This window comes from Narcine bancroftii, chromosome 12, assembly GCF_036971445.1.
Source record: "Narcine bancroftii isolate sNarBan1 chromosome 12, sNarBan1.hap1, whole genome shotgun sequence".
NCBI lineage: Eukaryota > Metazoa > Chordata > Chondrichthyes > Torpediniformes > Narcinidae > Narcine > Narcine bancroftii.
Window position 1 is genome coordinate 55,074,163 of NC_091480.1, and position 19,959 is coordinate 55,094,121.

Genomic DNA, 19,959 nt, shown 5'->3' on the forward strand with positions numbered 1-19,959 from the left:
TGGTACCGATGACAATTAGGGAAAAAGCAGTGGAACAAACAATTACAAAGCGCTTGGTTTATCAATGTGTTTGCACATTGATAGATCACTCTCAACAAGGAAACCGGAGGAAATGCACATTATAGATCCATTATTACCAACAGGTTATTGTGATCAACAGGTTAAGCTGACCAGTCAAGTAAATCAGACATTTACTTAACTATTTATGAAAGATGCACAAAGATCAAGACTTTCAATTACAAGGTTCATAGAACAGGATAGTCAAGTTTCCTACACTGAAACTGACTTGATTGCTTTTAGCATTCTTTGACTTGCTACAAAAATCTTGCACTTTCTGGCATTTAATTTAGAAACTGCAATTCCACTTAGTTCTAAGCTGCATTATTCTGGACGTTGGGCCAGCATTGGCACCAGAACAAATGTTAGTGGGCGGCATTAGCATGTTGGGGGGGGGGGGGAGACGGTGCAACGCTCGAAAACTTGCTCAGCAAGAGGGAGGGCAGGTCTGACAGTGAGCAATGGCCGCGACCATATTGAGGGGGGGGGCAATGTCTACAAATGCCCCCCTTGGCACCAACCCTGTGTTGGGCACTGTTGCGACTGAAAAAGCAGATACTACAACAATTAGTGGCACAGGAAGTGAAGGAACAAAATAAAAATTGGATTAAATTGAATTGGCTGTGCCCAAGAGTGCCTGCAATGTCCTTGGGTAAACTATCCAGGGCTACAGACAAGTTCCAAACAGGAAGCTATCAGGGTAAGCCTCCACGAGGATTAGAGTGCAGTCACTGAATGGCTGTGATTTGGAATGGAGGCAAATTCCTGTGTCCACTTTGTCTGCTCCTGTGGGGACAAGAAAAACTCGTTTTTGTCTCCTAGAGTTTGGATGACCACCCTAATCTAGCAACATGCAACAAAACAAGATCAAAAGCAATAGACTGGAATGATCCCAAGGTTTATAAGTCAAATCTTTGTTCTCCTGACATCCATAGACAAAACAGCTGAAAAGAATATTGGCCCTTTAAACAGCAGTTTCAGAATGATCATCATCAGTAAAAACTAGCTGTTATTTAATTCATTGTGAGATTAAAACTTTCATTGCATTGAATTGTGCAATAGTGTTGATATTAGTTTGAATTTTAAGATAGCAAAAAGTTGCTAGGTTAAGTGAAAATCCTGTTAAATTTAGGTGTTGATTTTCCAGAGATCTTTGGAATCTACTCTGGTTCAAGACAATTTTCAACTGCACAACACTTTCACTTATGGGGAAATGTGAAAACAAAAGCTCTCTGCCTAGTTTATCTAAAAGTCAATTTTATTTTAGACTTCAACCCTTGTCCTTACCAGCTTTATCCATACAATGAGGTTCAGATTGCTTTTTCCCAACCTCAGCAAAAGACCTGACAATTGGAATGAGATTATTTCTTTTCTTTTCAATTTGATGGTGATGTTTTTTCAGAAGAGCGTCACGCACTTTCATACGAATGCTTTCATCCAGTTCCATGGATGCTTCCTGATGATCAAGGATCATATCTAAAAGTAGAAAAAAAAGCACAAGCCTGATCAAAGGAGAAAAGGCATTTGTAGTTCAAATAGAGTCAATTTAGCCTCCTATATACAGAAATCTTACCCATTCTGGCATTTCATTTAGTAGCTACAAATTCACTTTCCATTACATAAAATGAAGCTAATTCAATTGGTAAGTATACAAGTGAAACACAAAAGTCTGTAGACACAGTGATTGTATTAAACACAAATGCTGGAGGAACTTTGCAGATCTTGCAGTACCTATAGGGGGGGTAAAGATATACTGTATAATTGATGTTTCAGGCCTGAGCCCTTCAAGGAATATGTAAAAAAAAATAGCAGGCATGTGCCAGAATTAAAAGGCTGGGGAGAAGGGAAGAATGAACAGGGGGAAGCATACAGAGCAACAGACAAAAGGTGTTAATTGGATATGGATGGGATACAGGAAAGAGGAAAGGTGAAAATTGACTGGGGAGGGGTTGTATTTGACTCTGTGGAAGCAGGGCTGGGAGAGGTGGAGAAGAAACCAAAATTTATGTTAATGCCATCCGGTTGGAGGGTGCCCAGATAATTAGGATTCCCCTTGTCCTCACCTACCACACCACCAGCCTCCACCTCCAATACATCATCCTCTGCCATTTCCACCACCTTCTACTTGATCTCACCACCAGACACATCTCACCTACTCTCCGCCTTCCACAGGAAATGCTCCATCTCCGACTCCCTCATATACTCCTCCTTTCCCACAAATCACCCATGACGGCTGGAGGTCTTCCACTTGCACCCACTCTAACTGCCTCACCACCATTCTGGGCCCCAAACAGTCCTCCCAAGTGAAACAAAACTTCACTGGTGAATCTGCAGGGATCATGTACTGCATCTGGTGCTACAGTTGTGGTCTCCTCTACAGAGAAACTGGACACAAACTGGGAAATCACTTCATCGAGCGGCTCGACTTTGTCCGCCGCAATAGCGGCGATCTCACAGTGGCCACACATTTCAATTCCCCATCCCATTCCTGGCATGTCTGTCCATGGTCTCATGCACTGCCAGACTGAGACCACCTGCAAATTGGAGTGACAATACCTCATATTCCATGTAGACACCTTCCAACCAGATGGCATTAACAAAGACTTCTCTGGTTTCCATTAGTCCCCACCCTCTCCCAATTTTTCCCCATGTCTCCTTTCCTATAGCTCTAACTCTCTCTCTTCCCTTTTCCATGTCTCCTTTCCCCAGCTCTGCTTCCACAGAGCCAAAAAGGCACCCACTCCCCTAGTCAATTCTCACCTTTCCCCCCATGTCCCATCCATTTGTCTCTTGCTCTGTACACCTCCCCCTGCCCATTCTTCCCTTCTCCCCAGCCTTTTAATTCAGGTGCCTGCCTTTTTACTTATACGTAGAATATAACTGTGCAATACAGGTCCTTCACCCTTCAATATTGCATTAATCTATACATTCCTACTAAAAAAAATACTAAACACTTAATATGCCTCATAACCTCTATTGTTCTCTCTTAAATGCAAGGCATTCCAGGCACCCACAACTCTCACTTTGTACAGATGTCCTCAGGTTTTTGCTTCTCGCACCCTGGGAAAAAGATGCTGGCTGTCTACTTTTTCTAATATCTATCAGAATATTGTAGACCTCTATTAATTCATCGTTCATCCTTCTTCACACCAAAGTCTTAGCTTTGTTAACCTTATATTTGAAGACATATTTTCCAATCCAGGCAACATCCTGGAAAATCTCCTCTACATCCTCCCCATAGCTTTCACATCCTTCCTGTAACGAGATGATCAGAAATGAACACTATATTCCAAGTGTGGTCTCACCAGAGATTTGTAGAGTTGCAACATGACCTCTCTTCTCTTGAATTCAATCCCTCCATTTATGAAGCCCAGCGTCCCATAGGCCTTCTTAACTATCCTATCAACCTGTGCAGCAACCTTGAGAGATGTATGGATTTGGACCCCCAAGGTACTCACCTTTCAGGTTTGACCTTCTAAAATCCATCAGCTCACACTTAGCCAGATTGAAGTCCATCTACCTCTTTCCGCTCAACTCTGCACAAGGTTAGCGGTGTTGTTGAGGCCATCCTTCTGATATGGGATAGGAGGGCACTTTTTGATTGCGTCAAACATCACTAGATGCTACTGACACTGACGCACGCTAGTGACGTGGCCGAGGGCAAGTTGGGTCACTAGCATGTGTCAACCTAGATGCTACTGATGCGGGAGGGAGTGGGATGAGTCTGATGGCTGGAGATGGCTGTGACTATTTGGGGGGGGGGGGAAAATAGCACCTCATTTTTGGGGGGGGGTAAATGGTCACGGATGCCCCCCCAAACCCCTTGGTGCCAACCCTGACTCTGCATCCTGTCTATAACTTAAAGAAGGGCTCAGGCCTGATGTTGGTTTCGTATCTTTACCTCCTATGGACGCGATGTGACCTGCTGAGTTACTCCAGCATTTCTGTGTTTTTAGTAGTAAGAATATAAAACAGCCTTGTGTTTGTATAAGACATTTTCTTTAAAGTATAGGAGTATTTACAGAATTTTGTGAGAAAATTTGGGAATTGCTTGGAGAAAACATTCACACCATGAAATCATGCAAATTCTACTTTAAAACATTTCCTTAAACACAGGCATCATACTACCTTGAATTCCTTTTTATGCTCAAAGCAGGAAAGCATCCCCCTACAGTTCACTTTGCAATTTAAGAATCATCTTTTGGAGGCCACCTTTACTGAGACAGCAGAGATAAGACAGTTGCGATTTTTATTCAACTGTGTGATAATATTATTACAACTCATATCGAGATCCCTTATGTTGTCATTGCTGACTGAAGACAGTTGAAAATGGCACCAAAGCCTTGCAGCAGAAAAAGCTGTAAAAAGACCAGCAGAACATTCCATGAGCATGGTCTTAGTTTACGCTACCTGAGAATAATGGTTGCTGCTTTCAGCCCACTCCACTTCATAAAACAACTGCGGTGATGAGATAGAGCTTATTGAAAGTGCAGCCACGGGGTCAGTGTGGAAAAAAGGAGCAAGCAATAGTGGGGCCCAATATTAGATACAACTTGGGTTTTCCACATTAATATGAAAGAACATTCAAATGTTTTTTTTTTTGCTTGATTTTCATGGCCTTGTTGGTGATTTCAACCTACTTTCTCTGGCACTCCTAATTCTACGTTTCTTTCCATCATTTATTTTCTTTGAAATAAGCAGTTATTCACTGTTTGTTGCCCTCTCATTCCTTCTGTCCTTGCAGTCTTGGTAATGTTTTTCCACTGCAGACAGCAGCTCTTCATCTTAAGCTTTGAAGCTGCTTTTTCCTCAAGTAGTTCTAATATGAAAACTTAATAAAAACAAGTTTTATTTCATTTTCCTTTCATTACTTCAAATTAAATATACACAGTTTGTTTCTAGTCACTTTTATCTTTGTATTCCAATTGCAAAATGACTCATGTTCACTGGTTAATGTTTCCATAGTTACAAGAGATGGAAAGTTTTACAATGAGATGATTCAAACTGCAACTTCCTTGTAAGTTGACTTTTCCCAAACTTACCTCATTTTACCTCACAAAATTACATTGATAGATATAACACTACCTTCATCCATAAATCGGTCAACAATCAAATCAACAGTCAAGAGGCAAGTAAATAGGAAATGAAAGAATGCATCCCTTGTACTCAAAGTCTCCAGTATATATTAAAAAAAAACCACATAATTTATACAAATTCCATTACTCCTCAAATTAGGAAATTGAATTAAAAATTACCATGAGAGGTAAATTGGATCTGCAAGTTTGCTGGTGATATGAAGATTGGAGGCATTGTGGACAGCGAGGAAGGCCTTAAGAGCTTGCAGGGGTATCTGGACCCACTGGAAAAATGGGCCAGAAAATGGCATATGGAATTTAATGCAGAAAGGTGTGAAGTGTTGCATTTTGGAAGGACAAACCAAAGTAGGACATACACAGTACATGGAAGGGTTCTGAGGAGTGCAGAGGAACAAAGGGATCTGGGAATTCAGACATACAATTCCCTGAAAGTGGCATCACAGGTAGACAGGGTTGTGAAGAAAGCTTTTGGCATATTGGCCTTCATAAATCAAAGTATTGAGTACAGGAGTTGGGATGTTATGGTGAAGTTGTACAAGACATTAGTGAAGCCAAATTTGGAGTACTGTGAGCAGTTCTGGTCGCCAAACTACAGAAAAGATATCAATAAGATTGAAGGAGTGCAGAGAAGATTTACTAGGATGTTGCCAGGTCTTCAGGGGTTGAGTTATAGAGGAAGATTAAACAGGTTAGGACTTTATTCCCTGGAGTGTAGAAGAATGAGGGGAGATTTGATAGAGGTTGACAAAATTATGAGAGGTATAGACAGTAAATGTGAATAGGCTTTTTCCACTTAGATTAGGAGAGATAAATATGAGGACATGGCTTTAGGGTGAAAGGGGAAAGGTTTATGGGGGAACTTTTTCCAATCAGAGTGGTGGGAGTGTGGAACACATTGCCACCTGACATGGTAAAAGTGGGATCATTCCTAAGTTTTAAAAATAAAGTGGATTGATATATGGAAGGGAGAGCTCTGGAGGGTTGTGGACTTGGTACAGTTCAGTGGGACTAGAGGAATGATATTTTTGGCACAGGCTAGAAGGGCCAAATGGCCGGTTTTCTATGCTGTTGTATTCTATGTTTCTAATCATAGAAATTGGGGTTTTAGAATTGTGCCCAAGTTAAATTAGGTGTTTTCACAAACAAGTGGCATATTTCCCCAACTTCAAGTGAAGAATTATCATGTAATCTTGACATTATAAATTATATAAATGCCTTAATTGTAATTTAAAAAAAAAAACACTTTGTACTTCAAGTCATAGGATTTAATAAATCTGTTTTGATGAAAACACTGTCCTTGCATTAGACATACTTGCAATCTCTTGAATGCTGTTTGCTTGCATATCCAGCAAGATTGTTCCATTTATGATGCAGCTCCGCAACTCGAACAAGCTGTGTAATGACAATGTAGCAACATATGGTTTACTCCAACGGTCGCCACCATCCTCAACATCTTCCTCAAACTTCAACCACCTGTCAAACCAAAAAAATTTCTGTTTGAAATTAATGCTGAGCTTTTAGAAAAATATTCAGAGCCTGAATGTTACCACTAAAAGGGCTGTTGTAAAAACCACTAACCAGAGGGGTAAAGGAAGATTAAGCACAAGTCAAATGAATGAAAACATTATTGATTCACTCCTACATTTTTCTTTAAATGTTATGAGGACAAAACCATCTAAAAGTTCACTGACAATACCACTGTAGTGGGTTGTATCAAAAGGGGTGATGGGTCAGCATACAGGAGGGATATGGAAAACAGCTGAATGGTGCACCAACAACAACCTCACACTCAATGTCACCAAAACCAAGGAGCCTGAAGTGTTGACTTCAGGAAGGGAAAAACAGAGGTGTACAATTCAGTGATCATTGGAGGATCAGAGGTGGAGAGGGTGAGCAAATTTAAGTTCTTGGGAGTCATCATCTTGGAGGATCTTTCCTGGACCCAACGCACAAATGGCATTATGAAGAAAGCACGTTAGTGCCTCTACTTCCTCAGGAGTTTACGGAGGCTTGTTATGACATCGGAAACCCTGGAAAATTTCTCCAAAGGTGTGGTGGAAAGTGTACTGACCAACTGCATCATGGTCTGGTATGGGGACACCAATACCCCCAATTGTAAAGCCCTACAAAAGGTAGTGGACACAGACCAGGGAGTCACCTCCCCACTATCGAGAACATCTACAGGGAATGCTGCAGTCAGAGAGCAGCAACAATCATCAAGGATCCACACCACCCAGCACATGCTCCATTCTCGCTGCTACCATCAAGAGGTATAGATGCCACAAGACTTGCCCCATCAGGTTCAGGAACAGCTGCTACCCCTCCACCATCAGTCACCCCAACAACAAACTCAATCAGAAACTCATTTAAGGTATCTTACTTCTGCACTTTGTGCAATATAGAGAGGAAAAAATCAGTTTGTTGACATTTCTTTATTTGTTTACATGTGTACTTTGTGTACAATAAATATGAATCAATAAAGGTTGGCTTTCTTTGCTCCCATACATATTATTTCACAACAGGCCACGTTAACAGCCAGAACCTTTAATTTGCACTCATTCAGATGGATGATTTATCAGCTTCATGTAATCAAACTTGTGGGAAGAGAAGTTAATTTAAGGAAATAATAACAGATTAAAAAACTGCATTGCATAATTTGATTAAGTTTACATGCAAAAAGCTTTAGGTAAGCCTGCTGCTGATCGTTCCTGGAACTGAACCTTTGTCACATGTAATATTTTCTCAGAATATAATTATTGCAGACAATTCACTCACCTGGCAGTCTCCTTCCACTCAGCATCTTCACCCCCTCGAATGCAAATTTCATCGAGCTCAGTGAAGAGTTCATGTGGAACATGGTCTTCATCATCTTCCGTTCCCAGAATGAACTGAACTCGCTGGGAAGGGGTGTCTAAAAAAAAACCATACATGGTGCAGCAGGTAATTAGACAATTAAAAAAAAAATCAATTTTGGCAATTAAGGAAAAATGCAAATCACCATGAAGATTAGACAAAGATTTTGAGATTATGTTAAAGAGCTGGAGATCTTCATCCTCAGGAGTTGATGTGATGTAGTGGCACCCTCTTTCTGTGGCATGAAACTGGTTCAAGTGCATTCAAAACACAAGATGCTCATTTTGTTTTCTCCATATTTCTATCCAATTTCTCCAATAGTGAAAACTTGTTTATCAGTGGAACTGTTTTTATTCCAGACCAATTATAAACTAGCTGGTGAATAACAAGAGCAATTTTTAAAAATATATAAAAGACCCAGTTCAGAACTTGTGTTCGGAACCTGGACTCACATTGAGATGTGTGCCACTATCAAAAACCTTTGAGCACAGAGCTTTAATGTACAAGACGCACAAAATCAAGGATCACTCAAACAACTTATTGCCAACCTGCACATGTCATCCATTTTTGTATTGCTACAAAATTAATCCTGAGGCAGTTATGGTTTGGGATGCAAAAGGCTTCTGAGCTTCCATTGAGGATGCATCAGCCTGAAAATTATATCAATTTATGAGTAAATTGAACATGTCTATGTCCTTTCATGTACAAATATCACAAAGGCCATTTTGCAAAATTAATGTGCAGCAATAATTTCCTCTGGATGATGCACCCAATGGGAAATTAGACAAAGCACTTATTTGTGAACACAATTCATATTACCATGTCTTGTATTTTTCAGCTTCATTCATGTAATGACTTCATCAGATGTACATTCTCTCTACCTTCTCAATAGAAATGAGAGAAATAACATGCAACTTTATAGGTTTCATTTAAAAATCCCAGTAAAGTGGCAAGAAAACACTACAAAAAGTCAGATTTTTCTAGTGTCCACCAATCTGCTTTTCTTGATGGACTGGCTCTTCAAAGTCAAAATGTAAGATCAAACAGAGCCAAAACATGATCTAGCCCACAGACAAGCCAACACCTACAAATGGTGTCCATTTCAACTCCTGCACTTGTGCAAAATAATTCATCATGCCACTTCTGCCAGTCTTTGAGCTGGTGGGTTAGATCGAGGGACAATGCATCTTCAGGAAAACGGAACTCCTGTTCCTGAAGTTGCACATGGGTCAACATATCTTCAACATCTGTAATGAAAGAGAAGGCCACCATTAGCATTGAATAGAGAGAATAGAGAGAGAGAGGAGCTGTTGGTAGTAGCTGCCAGTCTGTTAATGCAGTTTGTGGGGGGAAGATAGATGAAAGACCGCAAGAGAGCAAGGGCGTGTAGAAAATCTACACTATGTTTCTTCCAGTGCTGCCACTCACCATGGCCATGAATCTCTCCTGCCTCTTTCATGGTCTTTCTTTCATGAGGGATATGATGCACTGACATGCTTGGCTTCCTCTGGATAAGTCCTCCTGTCAAAAATTTTGGCACATTAGTAGCACTCCTAAAAAGATTAGAGATGGCACCCATTCCTCTCAAATAGCCAGTATGTGCAGCACAAGATGAAAGGGAAGTGCTGTACATCTGAAATTTAAAAACATTCTTCTTGCTATGCCTGAACAATAATCATATCAGCCCACATAGATTTCTGGCCCTCGTTTTGTAAAGTGTTAAATTGGTACTATCAATTCATTGTGAACAATGCTGCAACTGTGAGATGCAAAATGCCACAGTTGCTGGAAATCTGAATAATAATAATGGAAATACTCAGATGAGAGAGAGAGAGAGAGAGAGAGAGAGAGAGAGAGAGAGAGAGAGAGAGAGAGAGAGAGGATTTAATTGATCAAAGGAAAATAAATGTTGGAAGCATTCAGTGGGCAGTATCTGTGGTGGGGGGGAAAACAGTTAATTATTTAGATCATCAAAATTGGGCAGTTCTTAAACAGGAAAGGGTGCAATTATACAAAATTATTGAGTTCAATTGAGCCCCAAGGCCTTCAGCATGCCAAGAAAGATAATAAGCTTCTTTATTAATCGTCTCTACTGTCCTCATTCATCTCCCTCTATTTATACTCTTCCAGACAGATTAGGTGCGATTAATGCATTCATTCTCTCAGACCACACGGACATTCATGTCACCTAGTTAATCTTGATCCATTCTATCACAGAAGTTCCCTCTGTTCTCTCCACACACCCCACCTCCAACTTAAAAGATATATCTTGCCACTTTTGCAGTCTAGTGAATGTTGACCAACTGGAACTGTTAACTCTTTTTCCTCTTATGGATGTGGTTTGACTTGATGAAGTCAAGCCTTTTCTGCTTTGATACAACAATGCAGGGAATTGAAGGCTGTGACAGCGTTTTGAGTGGGTAGTGAACAATTCAAGATTGAAGACCAGCAAATGGCATTAAGTGTGGTGGCAGTGACCGGAAGAGTGAAGGAGATACACAGCAGTACAGCTATTAGAGCTCCAGTGGTCCAGGTTCAAACCAGACCTCCAATGTTGAATCCTCCCCTTGACCATGTGGGTCCCCCCTCCCCAAAGTGGTCTGGTTTCCATCCATATTCCCAAGGCATGCAGGATGTTGGGTCAATTTGGCTATTGCAATTTCCCCCTAGTGTGTTGGGGAATTGGTAGAATCTGGGGGGAAAAAAATGAATGAGACATGTATTAGTGTAACTGGTGTAATAGTCAACACAAACTATTGGTGGGCCAAAGAGCTCATTTCTATGTTGTATGATTCCAAGAGAACTTGTTTGGAAATGACAGAGATGGTGAGTGATGAAGTAATGGAAACCAAGGAGAGAATTATTTCTGTGAAATGTCTTCATAAATTTATTTTCAACATTGCAGCTAAATTCTTTGCATTAAATCTACACTGCAACCTCTTCCCGCTGATGACAGATGGGTTACCCAAAAATCTTGCTCAACACCCCCCCCCCGCCCCACGAGGGGAATGTAGTCTCTCGACTACACGCTCAAATGCTCCCTCAGAACCAGAGTCTCTTTTGACAAGCTGCTCCTGGCAATCAAAGTAACTTTCCATTTTAAAGACTGATGCTGCCTTTATGTGGCATTAGTGAAGCCAAATTTTGTACTTTCTCCAAAATGTTGGTTGTGCTGGGTTTAGACCTACTTCATGATAACAAGCCGACAGCAATAATTTAACTTGGAGTACAAAAACACCTCATTCTGGCTTGAATTATTTTGACTCCTAATTCTTTGGATCAGGACCTGACAAGAGGTCATGTCCTCTCTCATCAGACATTCTTTGAGGATGTGGTAATGATTTGTTTACTGAACAGTGGAAGGTGAATATCAATTTGAACTCCTTTGGTGAGCAACAAAGTTGGATAATTAACTATAGGAGGCAAGTGTGAGAAATATATTTAGACTGAGATGATTAAAAATTATTCAGATGTAAAGTATTTATGGTGAAGTAGTGAACTGGATTTAACATTAGCTGGACAGGAGAAGCCAGAGAGAAATGGTGCATGATTGCTTCTCAGACTGGAGGCCTGTGACGAGTGGTGTGCCTCAGGGATTGGTGCTAGGACCATTGTTGTTTGTCATCTATATCATTGATCTGGATGATAATGTGGTAAATTGGATTAGTAAATTTGCAGATGACACGAAGATTGGAGGTACTGTGGGCAGCAAAGGTTTTTAAAGGGGGCCATAAGACAAGGAGAGAGTAACATGATGTCAATTCCTAGAGCTCCAGGAGATTCAAAAACAGTTTAAAAAGAAAGAATAAATGTCAAAAATAATAAAAGCAGGCAAATAAAGATCCCTACCTGAAAATAATGGGAAAGAAAAACACCAGCCAGACAAAGTAGGAGGAACGGTTGGCACCCGATCCAGCCTGCTTCATGGTGCCCAAGGTAGTGATACCAAGTCCAGGTCCGAAGCCTAGGAGGTCCCAACAATGGGGATATGACTCACCAAGTGTGGTCAAATCTCATCCAGGAGGGCAGTGAGACCAACCCAGGGAGAAGTGTTGTATCCCCGATCAATCATCAGAGGGCGAGGAGCCTGCAGAGAGGTCCGTGCATCAGGGAAGAGAGTGTGTTGTGCCCCCCCCCCCACCCCCCCGAGGAGAGCAAGAGAAGAGCACCTAGGAGCAAATGCGACAAGCGGTAGGAGCGACTCACAGGAGGACATGGGAGATCTTGGCCCCGCGTCGGGGGGTGGGGGGGAGAGGGGAGAGGATTAAAGGGAATGAGATATAGATGGGGAATATATGTTGGCAAGGGGTCAGAGTTTCACGTAGTACTTAGTGTTATTTTTGGGTTTTTTTTACCCTTTTTTGTTGAATTTTTTGTTTTATATTCCCAGGTTTTGTCACAGGCCCAGCAGGCTGGAGCAGGCAGCTGAAGGAAAAAAGTTGGATGAACGATGGTTTATGGGGCAGTGGAGGTATGGGGGGGGGGGGGTGGAAAACCATAGGTCTGGGAGTCTGTGTGGCAATGTCTAAGAGTATAAAGTACGTTAGTTTCAACATTAATGGCTTGAATGGGTTGGTGAAAAGGAAAAGAGTCTTGACATACAAAAAAAAATGGGAGCGGATCTGGCCTTTCTCCAAGAAAGGCATTTAACAGAGCTGGAACACCAAAAACTGAAAAAGGGATGGGTGGGCCAGGAAATATCTTCATCGTTCAGATCAAATGCAAGGGGAGGAGTGGCAATTCTGATAGGGAAGAGTGTTCCAGTGAGAGTGCAGAATGTGATCACAGACAGAGCAGGAAGATTTGTAATGGTGCACTGCCAGATATATTCAGAATTCTGGACCTTAGTAAATGTGTATTCCCCCAACTTTGATGACGAAAATTTCATACAGGACCTTTTCCTAAGGTTGGCGGAGGGAAAGGAGAACGTTCTGGTTGGGGGATATTTTCATTTTTGTCTGGATCCTGTCTTAGTTAAGTCAACAAAGAAAATAACTAAAACAAAGGCGGCGAGGGCTACTATTGACTGTACTTGATAGAGCTGAACTTGATAGACGTGTGGAGATAGAAACATCCGAAGGAGAGGGATTATTCCTTCTACTCAAAACAACAGGACTCCTATGCTGGAATAGATTTTTTTCTTGGCTTCAACCCATGTAGAGGGTAGGATCATGGAGGCTGAGGACACAGTGAGATTTCTCTCAGATCAATCACCCCTGACAATAACAGTACAAATTCAGGACACAGCATACAGATGGCATGTTAATATGTTGCTGCTAAAGAAGCTGGAATTTTGTAGTTTTATAAGAGCGCAGATAGACATGTTCTGTGAGGCCAACTGTACCTCTACTCCAGATAAATTCCTTCTATGGAATATCTTCAAAGCATATTTGAGAGGTCAAATAATTGGATACACCATAACAGTAAAAAATAAAGAATATATGAGGGAGGTGGATGAATTGGAACAGGAAATTACTCACCGAGAAAAGGATTTCCAAAAATCAGGTTCAGAGGATCATTATAGGACTCTTAACAATACAATACGATCCAAACGTATAATATGGAAAAGGCCATAATGCGGTCAAAACAAAAATACTATGAACTGGGGAGAGAGCCCATAAAGTCCTCTCTTGGTAGTTGAGGACAGAACAGGCCTCAAGGACAATCAATGTGATACAAGCTGGGAATGGCAGGATCATGCATAAACCAAAAGAGATTAATGAGACCTTTAGGGAATTCTATGATGGTTTATATAAATCAGAGTTAACAAGGAGGTCCGATAAAGTCAGCGGGTTCCTGTCTAAATTAGAATTACCAAATTTAGACCCAGAAGAACAGGAAGGCCTAGATCTTACCTTTACAGAGAAAGAGATAAGGAAAGCATTGAATTCACCCAAGTTTTATTTAAAGATTTACTGATGCCTCTTTATATGGATGTGGTAGACCAGACAATGGAAACCCATACCCTCCCACAATATTTTTCAACAGCAATCATTACAATGATACTTAAAAAAGACAAAGATCCACTAATGCCATCTTCTTATAGACCCATTTCACTGTTAAACATAGATTATAAGATGCTTGCCAAAGTCCTGGCAAATAGATTGGCAAAACATTTGCCAAAACTAATAAATAAAGACGAAGTGGGCTAAAAAGTCAAGCAGTGGATAACATTGGCAGACTGTTGAGTATAATGCACCTGGCACAAACCAGAAATTAGAGAGGGTTAGCTGTGGCCCTGGATGTGGAAAAGGCATTTGACAGATTAGAGTGGGATTTTCTATTTAAAGAGCTGGAAAAGTTGGGGTTATGGCCAACTTTTATAAATTGGATAAGGGCACTATACCATACACCCAAGGCTAAAGTCATGAACAACAGCTTTCCCACTGACAAGATCAAGTAGACAAGGATACCTACTATCTCCAACCCTGTTCATACAAGCCATGGAGCCACTAGTTGAAGCCATTCACCAGGATCCAGACATCAAGGGTTTTAGAGCAGGCCAGGAAGAACACAAAATCAATTTATTTGCTGATGATGTACTGATATATCTGACGGACCTTGCAAACTTGTTGTTCAAACTGTGCTCTACTCTGGGGAGATCTCTGGCTACAAGGTTAATTGGGACAAGAGTGAAACTATGCCACTTATTAAAGGGGATTACAGTTGTGACAGAGCATATAGATTTGTTTTTGGGAGATAAATTGGGGCAGGGCTTTTAGTGTAGGTCACATAGAAACACTTTAAAACAGATCTTATTTGAAATACTGGACTTCTGCTAATGCTAGACATATTGGCTTCTCACATCTTTTGCAAGAGCTTTGAAGAGTGCTCAAGGAACTTCACTAATGGATTGTTGTTTACCAAAGGCAACAGATGAAAGAGAAGGCTGGAAGGAGAGCTTGCTGTTGTAAGAGGGCCATGTGGTTTTGCAAGCAGAGAGGGTCAAACAGGCTTTGAGAGAGAGAGAGAGAGAGAAAGAGAGAGAGAGAGAGAGAGAGAGAGAGAGAGAGAGAAAGAAATCACTTGACAGTGTTACAGGCAGCAAGAGCAGTTGGGACTGGAACAGAAAAGATGGCAATAACCCCAGTTTGGAAGATGGCTTAGTCAAAACCCCTGTGGTTCATGCAAGAGGAGAGGCTGTCTAATGTTTCACTTGGAATAAGAGAAACAAAAAGGAACTCTGGAGTGACTTGAAAGAAAGAGGTCATCATCTGGAGAACACTGAAAGGGGAAAGTTTCGACAGCAAGAGACTGAGGTGACTGATGGAAGTACATCAGTTGTCGATGTCCTGGAACAACAAATATCTCTCTGAAAACCAACAAGAACCTTCCTGAGTGGTAAACATTTATCTTTCAAGCACCAACGCCTGGTGAACTTTATACATGTTAAATTCTGTATAAGAATTGCCTGCAACCAGTGAACTGTGGAATGAGAAGTGAGATTGGAACCTTTCTGAACTTACACACACACATTACATACACTTAGAATTAGAATGGGGTTAAGTTAGGTTAGTTAAGTCAATTACCTAACTTAAAGTTAAAGTGTGATGCTGCTTTCATGTTTAAAAATAATTAAAAGCAACCTTTGTTTAAGTAACCATTTGTCTTGGTGAATATCTATTGCTGCTGGGTTTATGGGTCCTCTGGGCTCGTAACAATGTCAATAGTTATATAAAGTGGCCACAAAACAGGATCAAATATCTTGGAGTCAGAATAGACAATAACTTGAATAATATATACAAACTAAATTATACCCCCTTGCTTGAGAGAATTGAAGAGGACTTAAATAGGTGGATGCCCCTGCCCATAACCTTAATGGCCAGGGTCAACTGTGTTAAAATGAATGTGTTGCCGATACTTCAGAACCTCTTCCAGACATTGCCCATGACGTTGCCCTGGGGATTCTTCCAAAATTTGCTCACACCAATAAGAACATTTTCTATGGAATGGAAAAGTAGCCAGGGTCTCTGTGGAAAAATTGACCTAGGATTACAGTCTGGGCAGATTACAAATGCCAGACTTCAAGAAATACTATTGGACAGCCCAGTCGAGATACATCGCCACACTCTTTGAAGGGGGAGATGTACCATCTTGGGCACAAATAGATCTGCACATAGTAGTCTAGAAGGTAGCAGAGGACCTTGTATATAAATGGGATGTCAAATTGTTATCTGGGAATACAGGCAGCCCTATTTTAAAACAAATTATTCTCATTTAGAATAAAATTAACCAATATCTGGGAATCAGAGTGGGGCTGTCCCCAAAATCACCCTGGACTCCAAATAGATTAATACCACTGATGTCATAACAGCATCAGGTGCATAGAGGACTGTTATGAGCAGGGGCAGCTAATATCATTTGAACAACTCAGACACAAGTATGATTTCTTAAATAAGACATTCTACTGCTACTTTCAGACAAGATCTTTTCTGCAGGACAAATTAGCTCCAACTATGGCCCTACCAGCGTGCAGTGACATTGAGCCCATGATTCGAAGGGGGAACACATGGAAGTTCATCTCGGCAATTTATCTCTTGCTCCAAGCAGAAGGACCCAAATCAGGCCTTCACAAATCAAGGCAGAGGTGGGAGTTGGACTTTGGAATAACAATTGATGAGCAGTGCTAGTTCAACCTATGTCGGACCAGCAAGATTGCAATTATTAATGTTTGGTACAGGCTGGTGCAATACAATTTTCTGCACCAGCTGTACCTGACACTGCAAAAATTGAACAGATCTAAACCAGAATGTTTCAGATGTGGCATTGAGACAGGAATCTTTGTGCACGCAACCTGGACTTGTACCAAGGAGAGGCCCTTCTGGGTAGAACTAGGCCTAGTGCTAGGAAAAATGATAGGGAAAGAATTCCCACAGGATCCAGAGTTGTTTCTGTTCGGAAACATAATGGACATAAGACTCATAATGAATCTGTATGACATTTTTTAAATAATTTGGCAACCATACTTAAATTCCATTGGAGCACGACTATAGTGTGGACCATCGTGCCTTGCGGCCCCATCTTCCCCATCTATTTCTCAATTGGTGGGGGAATCCATTCCATCCTGACCAGGAAAAGTAAAGAAAAGAAAGCAGCCTGAGCTCTGGCTGCCGTGTGCCGTGACAAACCCATAAAACCCTGATATATGTTTCACACCTTTGTTGTGTGTGTCTTCAATGTCATGTGCAACTGTGGTTAGTTAAGTGTTAAATGTTGAGGGTTGTGGGGGGGGGGGGGGTGGAGGGAGGAGGACGGAAAGAGCTTGAACTCAGCAGAAAACTTTGTATAGAATTGATAAATGTAAATTGTAGTCAATGCTGATACTGTTAACATTGACACTGATCATGTTGATAACTGGTTGAGTTTGTTTGGAAAATCATAAATCAAATATTTTAAAAAAGGTTTTCAAAGCTTGCAGAAGGATCTGGACCAGCTGATAAAATGGGTTGAAAAATGGCAGATGGAATTTAATGCAGACAAGTGTGAGGGGTTGCATTTTGGAAGGACAAACCAAGAAAGGACATCCATGGTAAATGGTTGGGCACTGAGGAGTGCAGTAGAACAGAGGGATCTGGGAATACAGGTACATAATTCCCTGGAAGTGGTGTCACAGGTGAATAGAGCTTTTAGCATATTGGCCTTCATAAATCAAAGTACTGAGTACAAGAGCTGGAATGTTATGTTAAAGTAATACAAGACATTGGTGAGGCCAATTTTGAAGTATTGTGTGCAGTATTGGATGCCTAACTACAGAAGGATATGAATAAGATAGACAGAGTGCAGAGATTTATTAGGATGTTGTCAAACTTCAGGAACTGATTTACTGGGGTAGGTTAAACAGGTTAGGACTTTATTCCCTGAAGCATAGAAGAATGAAGGGTGATTTGATAGAGGTATTTAAAATTATGAGGGGGATAGACAGAGTTAATGTAGATAGGCTTTTTCCTTGGAGGCTGGGTAAGATTCAAACAAGAGGACATGGGTTAATGGTAAAAGGGGATAGTTTAGAGGGAACATGAGGGGGAACTTCTTCACTCAGAGTGATGGGAGTGTGGACTGAACTTCCAGCTGAAGTGGTAGATGCAGGGTCAATTTTAACATTTCGTACTCTATCCCACTCCCTCCAATCACAGTCTGGAACGGAAGGTCTCCAAAGCCAGATGCCACATGCAGTCTCTCCACCTTAAATATTGATTTCCCTCGCCCCTCGCCCCCCCCCCCACCCCACTCTTTCTGAATGTGACTCCCAATTGCAAACCAGTAGCTACAAAGAGCAGGTGATAGAGTGTGGGGGATCCGGAATTTATTAGAGCTGAGACACAGACTGCTCAAAGAAAATATCATTGAGCCCAGCAACAGCCCATGGAGAGCCCAGGTAGTAGTTGTGAAAGTGGAAGAAAAGTCCAGGCTAATGATTGACTATAGCCAAACAACTGATCATTTCACACTCCTGGTTGCATACCCCCTTCCTCAAATTTCAGACATGGTAAACAAAATCGCGCAGTATCTATTTGACCATCGACCTGAAAGCTGCATACCATCAGTTACTGATCCATTCCAAGGACTGCCCCTACACAGCATTTGAGGCAGATGGACAGCTCTATCAGTTCTGGAGGGTCCCTTTTGACATTATTAATAGGGTCTTGGTCTTCCAAAGACAAATGGACAAAACGGTAATCGAATACAGGATGAAGGCCACCTTCCCTTATCTCAACGTTCACCATTTGTGGACACTCTCTGGAAGACCAGGACATCAACTTCCAGAGGGTTCTCCACACTGCCAAGGCCTTGAACCTCATGTACAACTCCAGTAAGTGCGTGTTTTGGACTAAACGTCTGACAATCCTGGGCTGTGATGGAGAATGGAGACATTGGCCCTGACCATGATCAAAAGTGACCCCTGTTAGACCTCCCAATCCTGAAGACCATGAAGACGTTAAGGAGGTGCCTAGGCGGCTTCTCCTACTTCGTCCAGTAGGTCCCTCACTATGCAGATAAGGTCTGCCCCCTGTTAAAATCCACTTCCTTTCCATTATCGGCTGAAGCCCAGGTGCCTTTTGACTACATTCGGAGCTACATTTGCAAAGACCACCATGCATGCGGTGGATGAGAATGCACCCTTCCAAGTGGAAAGCAATGCCTCTAAAGTAGCTCTGGCCACTACTCTTAACCTGGTGAGCAGGCTGGTTGCCTTTTTCTCCTGCATCCTACCAGGCCACAAGCTTTGGAACCCAACAGTGGAGAAAGACTGGAGGCACTACCTGGGTGGCAGAAAATTTACACTGACCAGCGATTGGTGGCATTTATGTTTAATAATGCAAAAAGGGGCAAAATGAGGAAAGATAAGATCGCTAAGTGAAGGATCAAACTCTCCATCTAGAACTATGATATAGCATTTAGGCCAGATACTCTCATTGAACCTCCAGATGCTCTGTCAAGAGGAAGTTGTGCCTCCGCACACACCGGCCAGTTGTGGTCACTGCCCGATAAGCTTTACCATCTGGGCATCACTCACATGGCTTATTTCATCAATAGACAATAGGTGCTGGAGTAGGCCATTCATTTAGATAATTTAGATTTTCCACTATCCGTATCCTGTCCCCGCCTTCTTGCCATAACCCTCAATTCTCCTGTACACAAGAACCTTATCTAACTCCCTCTTGAACTTATCCAGAGAACCCACCTCTACCACCCTTTGCAGCAAAGCATCCCACAGACCAACAACTCTCTTGGGTGAAAATTTTTTCTCATCTCTGTCCTAAAGGGCCTTCCCTGTATTCTTAAGCTATGGCCTCTAGTCCTAGTCTCCCCCAACATTGGGAACATATGATCAGTTTCTATTGTGTCCAATCCCTTAATAATCTTGTATACCTCAATCATATCTTCCTTCATCCTTCTAAATTCCAACATATGCAACCCTAGCTTATCCAACCTTTTGGCATACGTTAATCCT

The 19,959-nt window shown here is 41.6% G+C and overlaps 1 protein-coding gene across 9 annotated transcripts in view; it reads right to left on the reverse strand.

Annotated features, from left to right (window-relative positions):
* Positions 1 to 19,959, reverse strand: part of LOC138747011 (electroneutral sodium bicarbonate exchanger 1-like) — a 243,218-nt gene that overhangs the window by 108,796 nt on the left and 114,463 nt on the right. For 6 of the 9 annotated variants that reach the window (XM_069905848.1, XM_069905847.1, XM_069905849.1 and 3 more), the window contains exons 4-8: positions 9,435 to 9,527; positions 9,095 to 9,253; positions 7,929 to 8,064; positions 6,466 to 6,626; positions 1,345 to 1,533 (exon numbers count right to left, since the gene is read on the reverse strand). In XM_069905848.1, the coding sequence (XP_069761949.1) occupies positions 1,345 to 1,533; positions 6,466 to 6,626; positions 7,929 to 8,064; positions 9,095 to 9,253; positions 9,435 to 9,527 (738 nt within the window). Of the gene's footprint in view, positions 1 to 1,344; positions 1,534 to 4,697; positions 4,780 to 6,465; positions 6,627 to 7,928; positions 8,065 to 9,094; positions 9,254 to 9,434; positions 9,528 to 19,959 lie in introns of those variants that run through there. The other 3 variants (XM_069905850.1, XM_069905851.1, XM_069905853.1) reach the window with 3 other exon arrangements.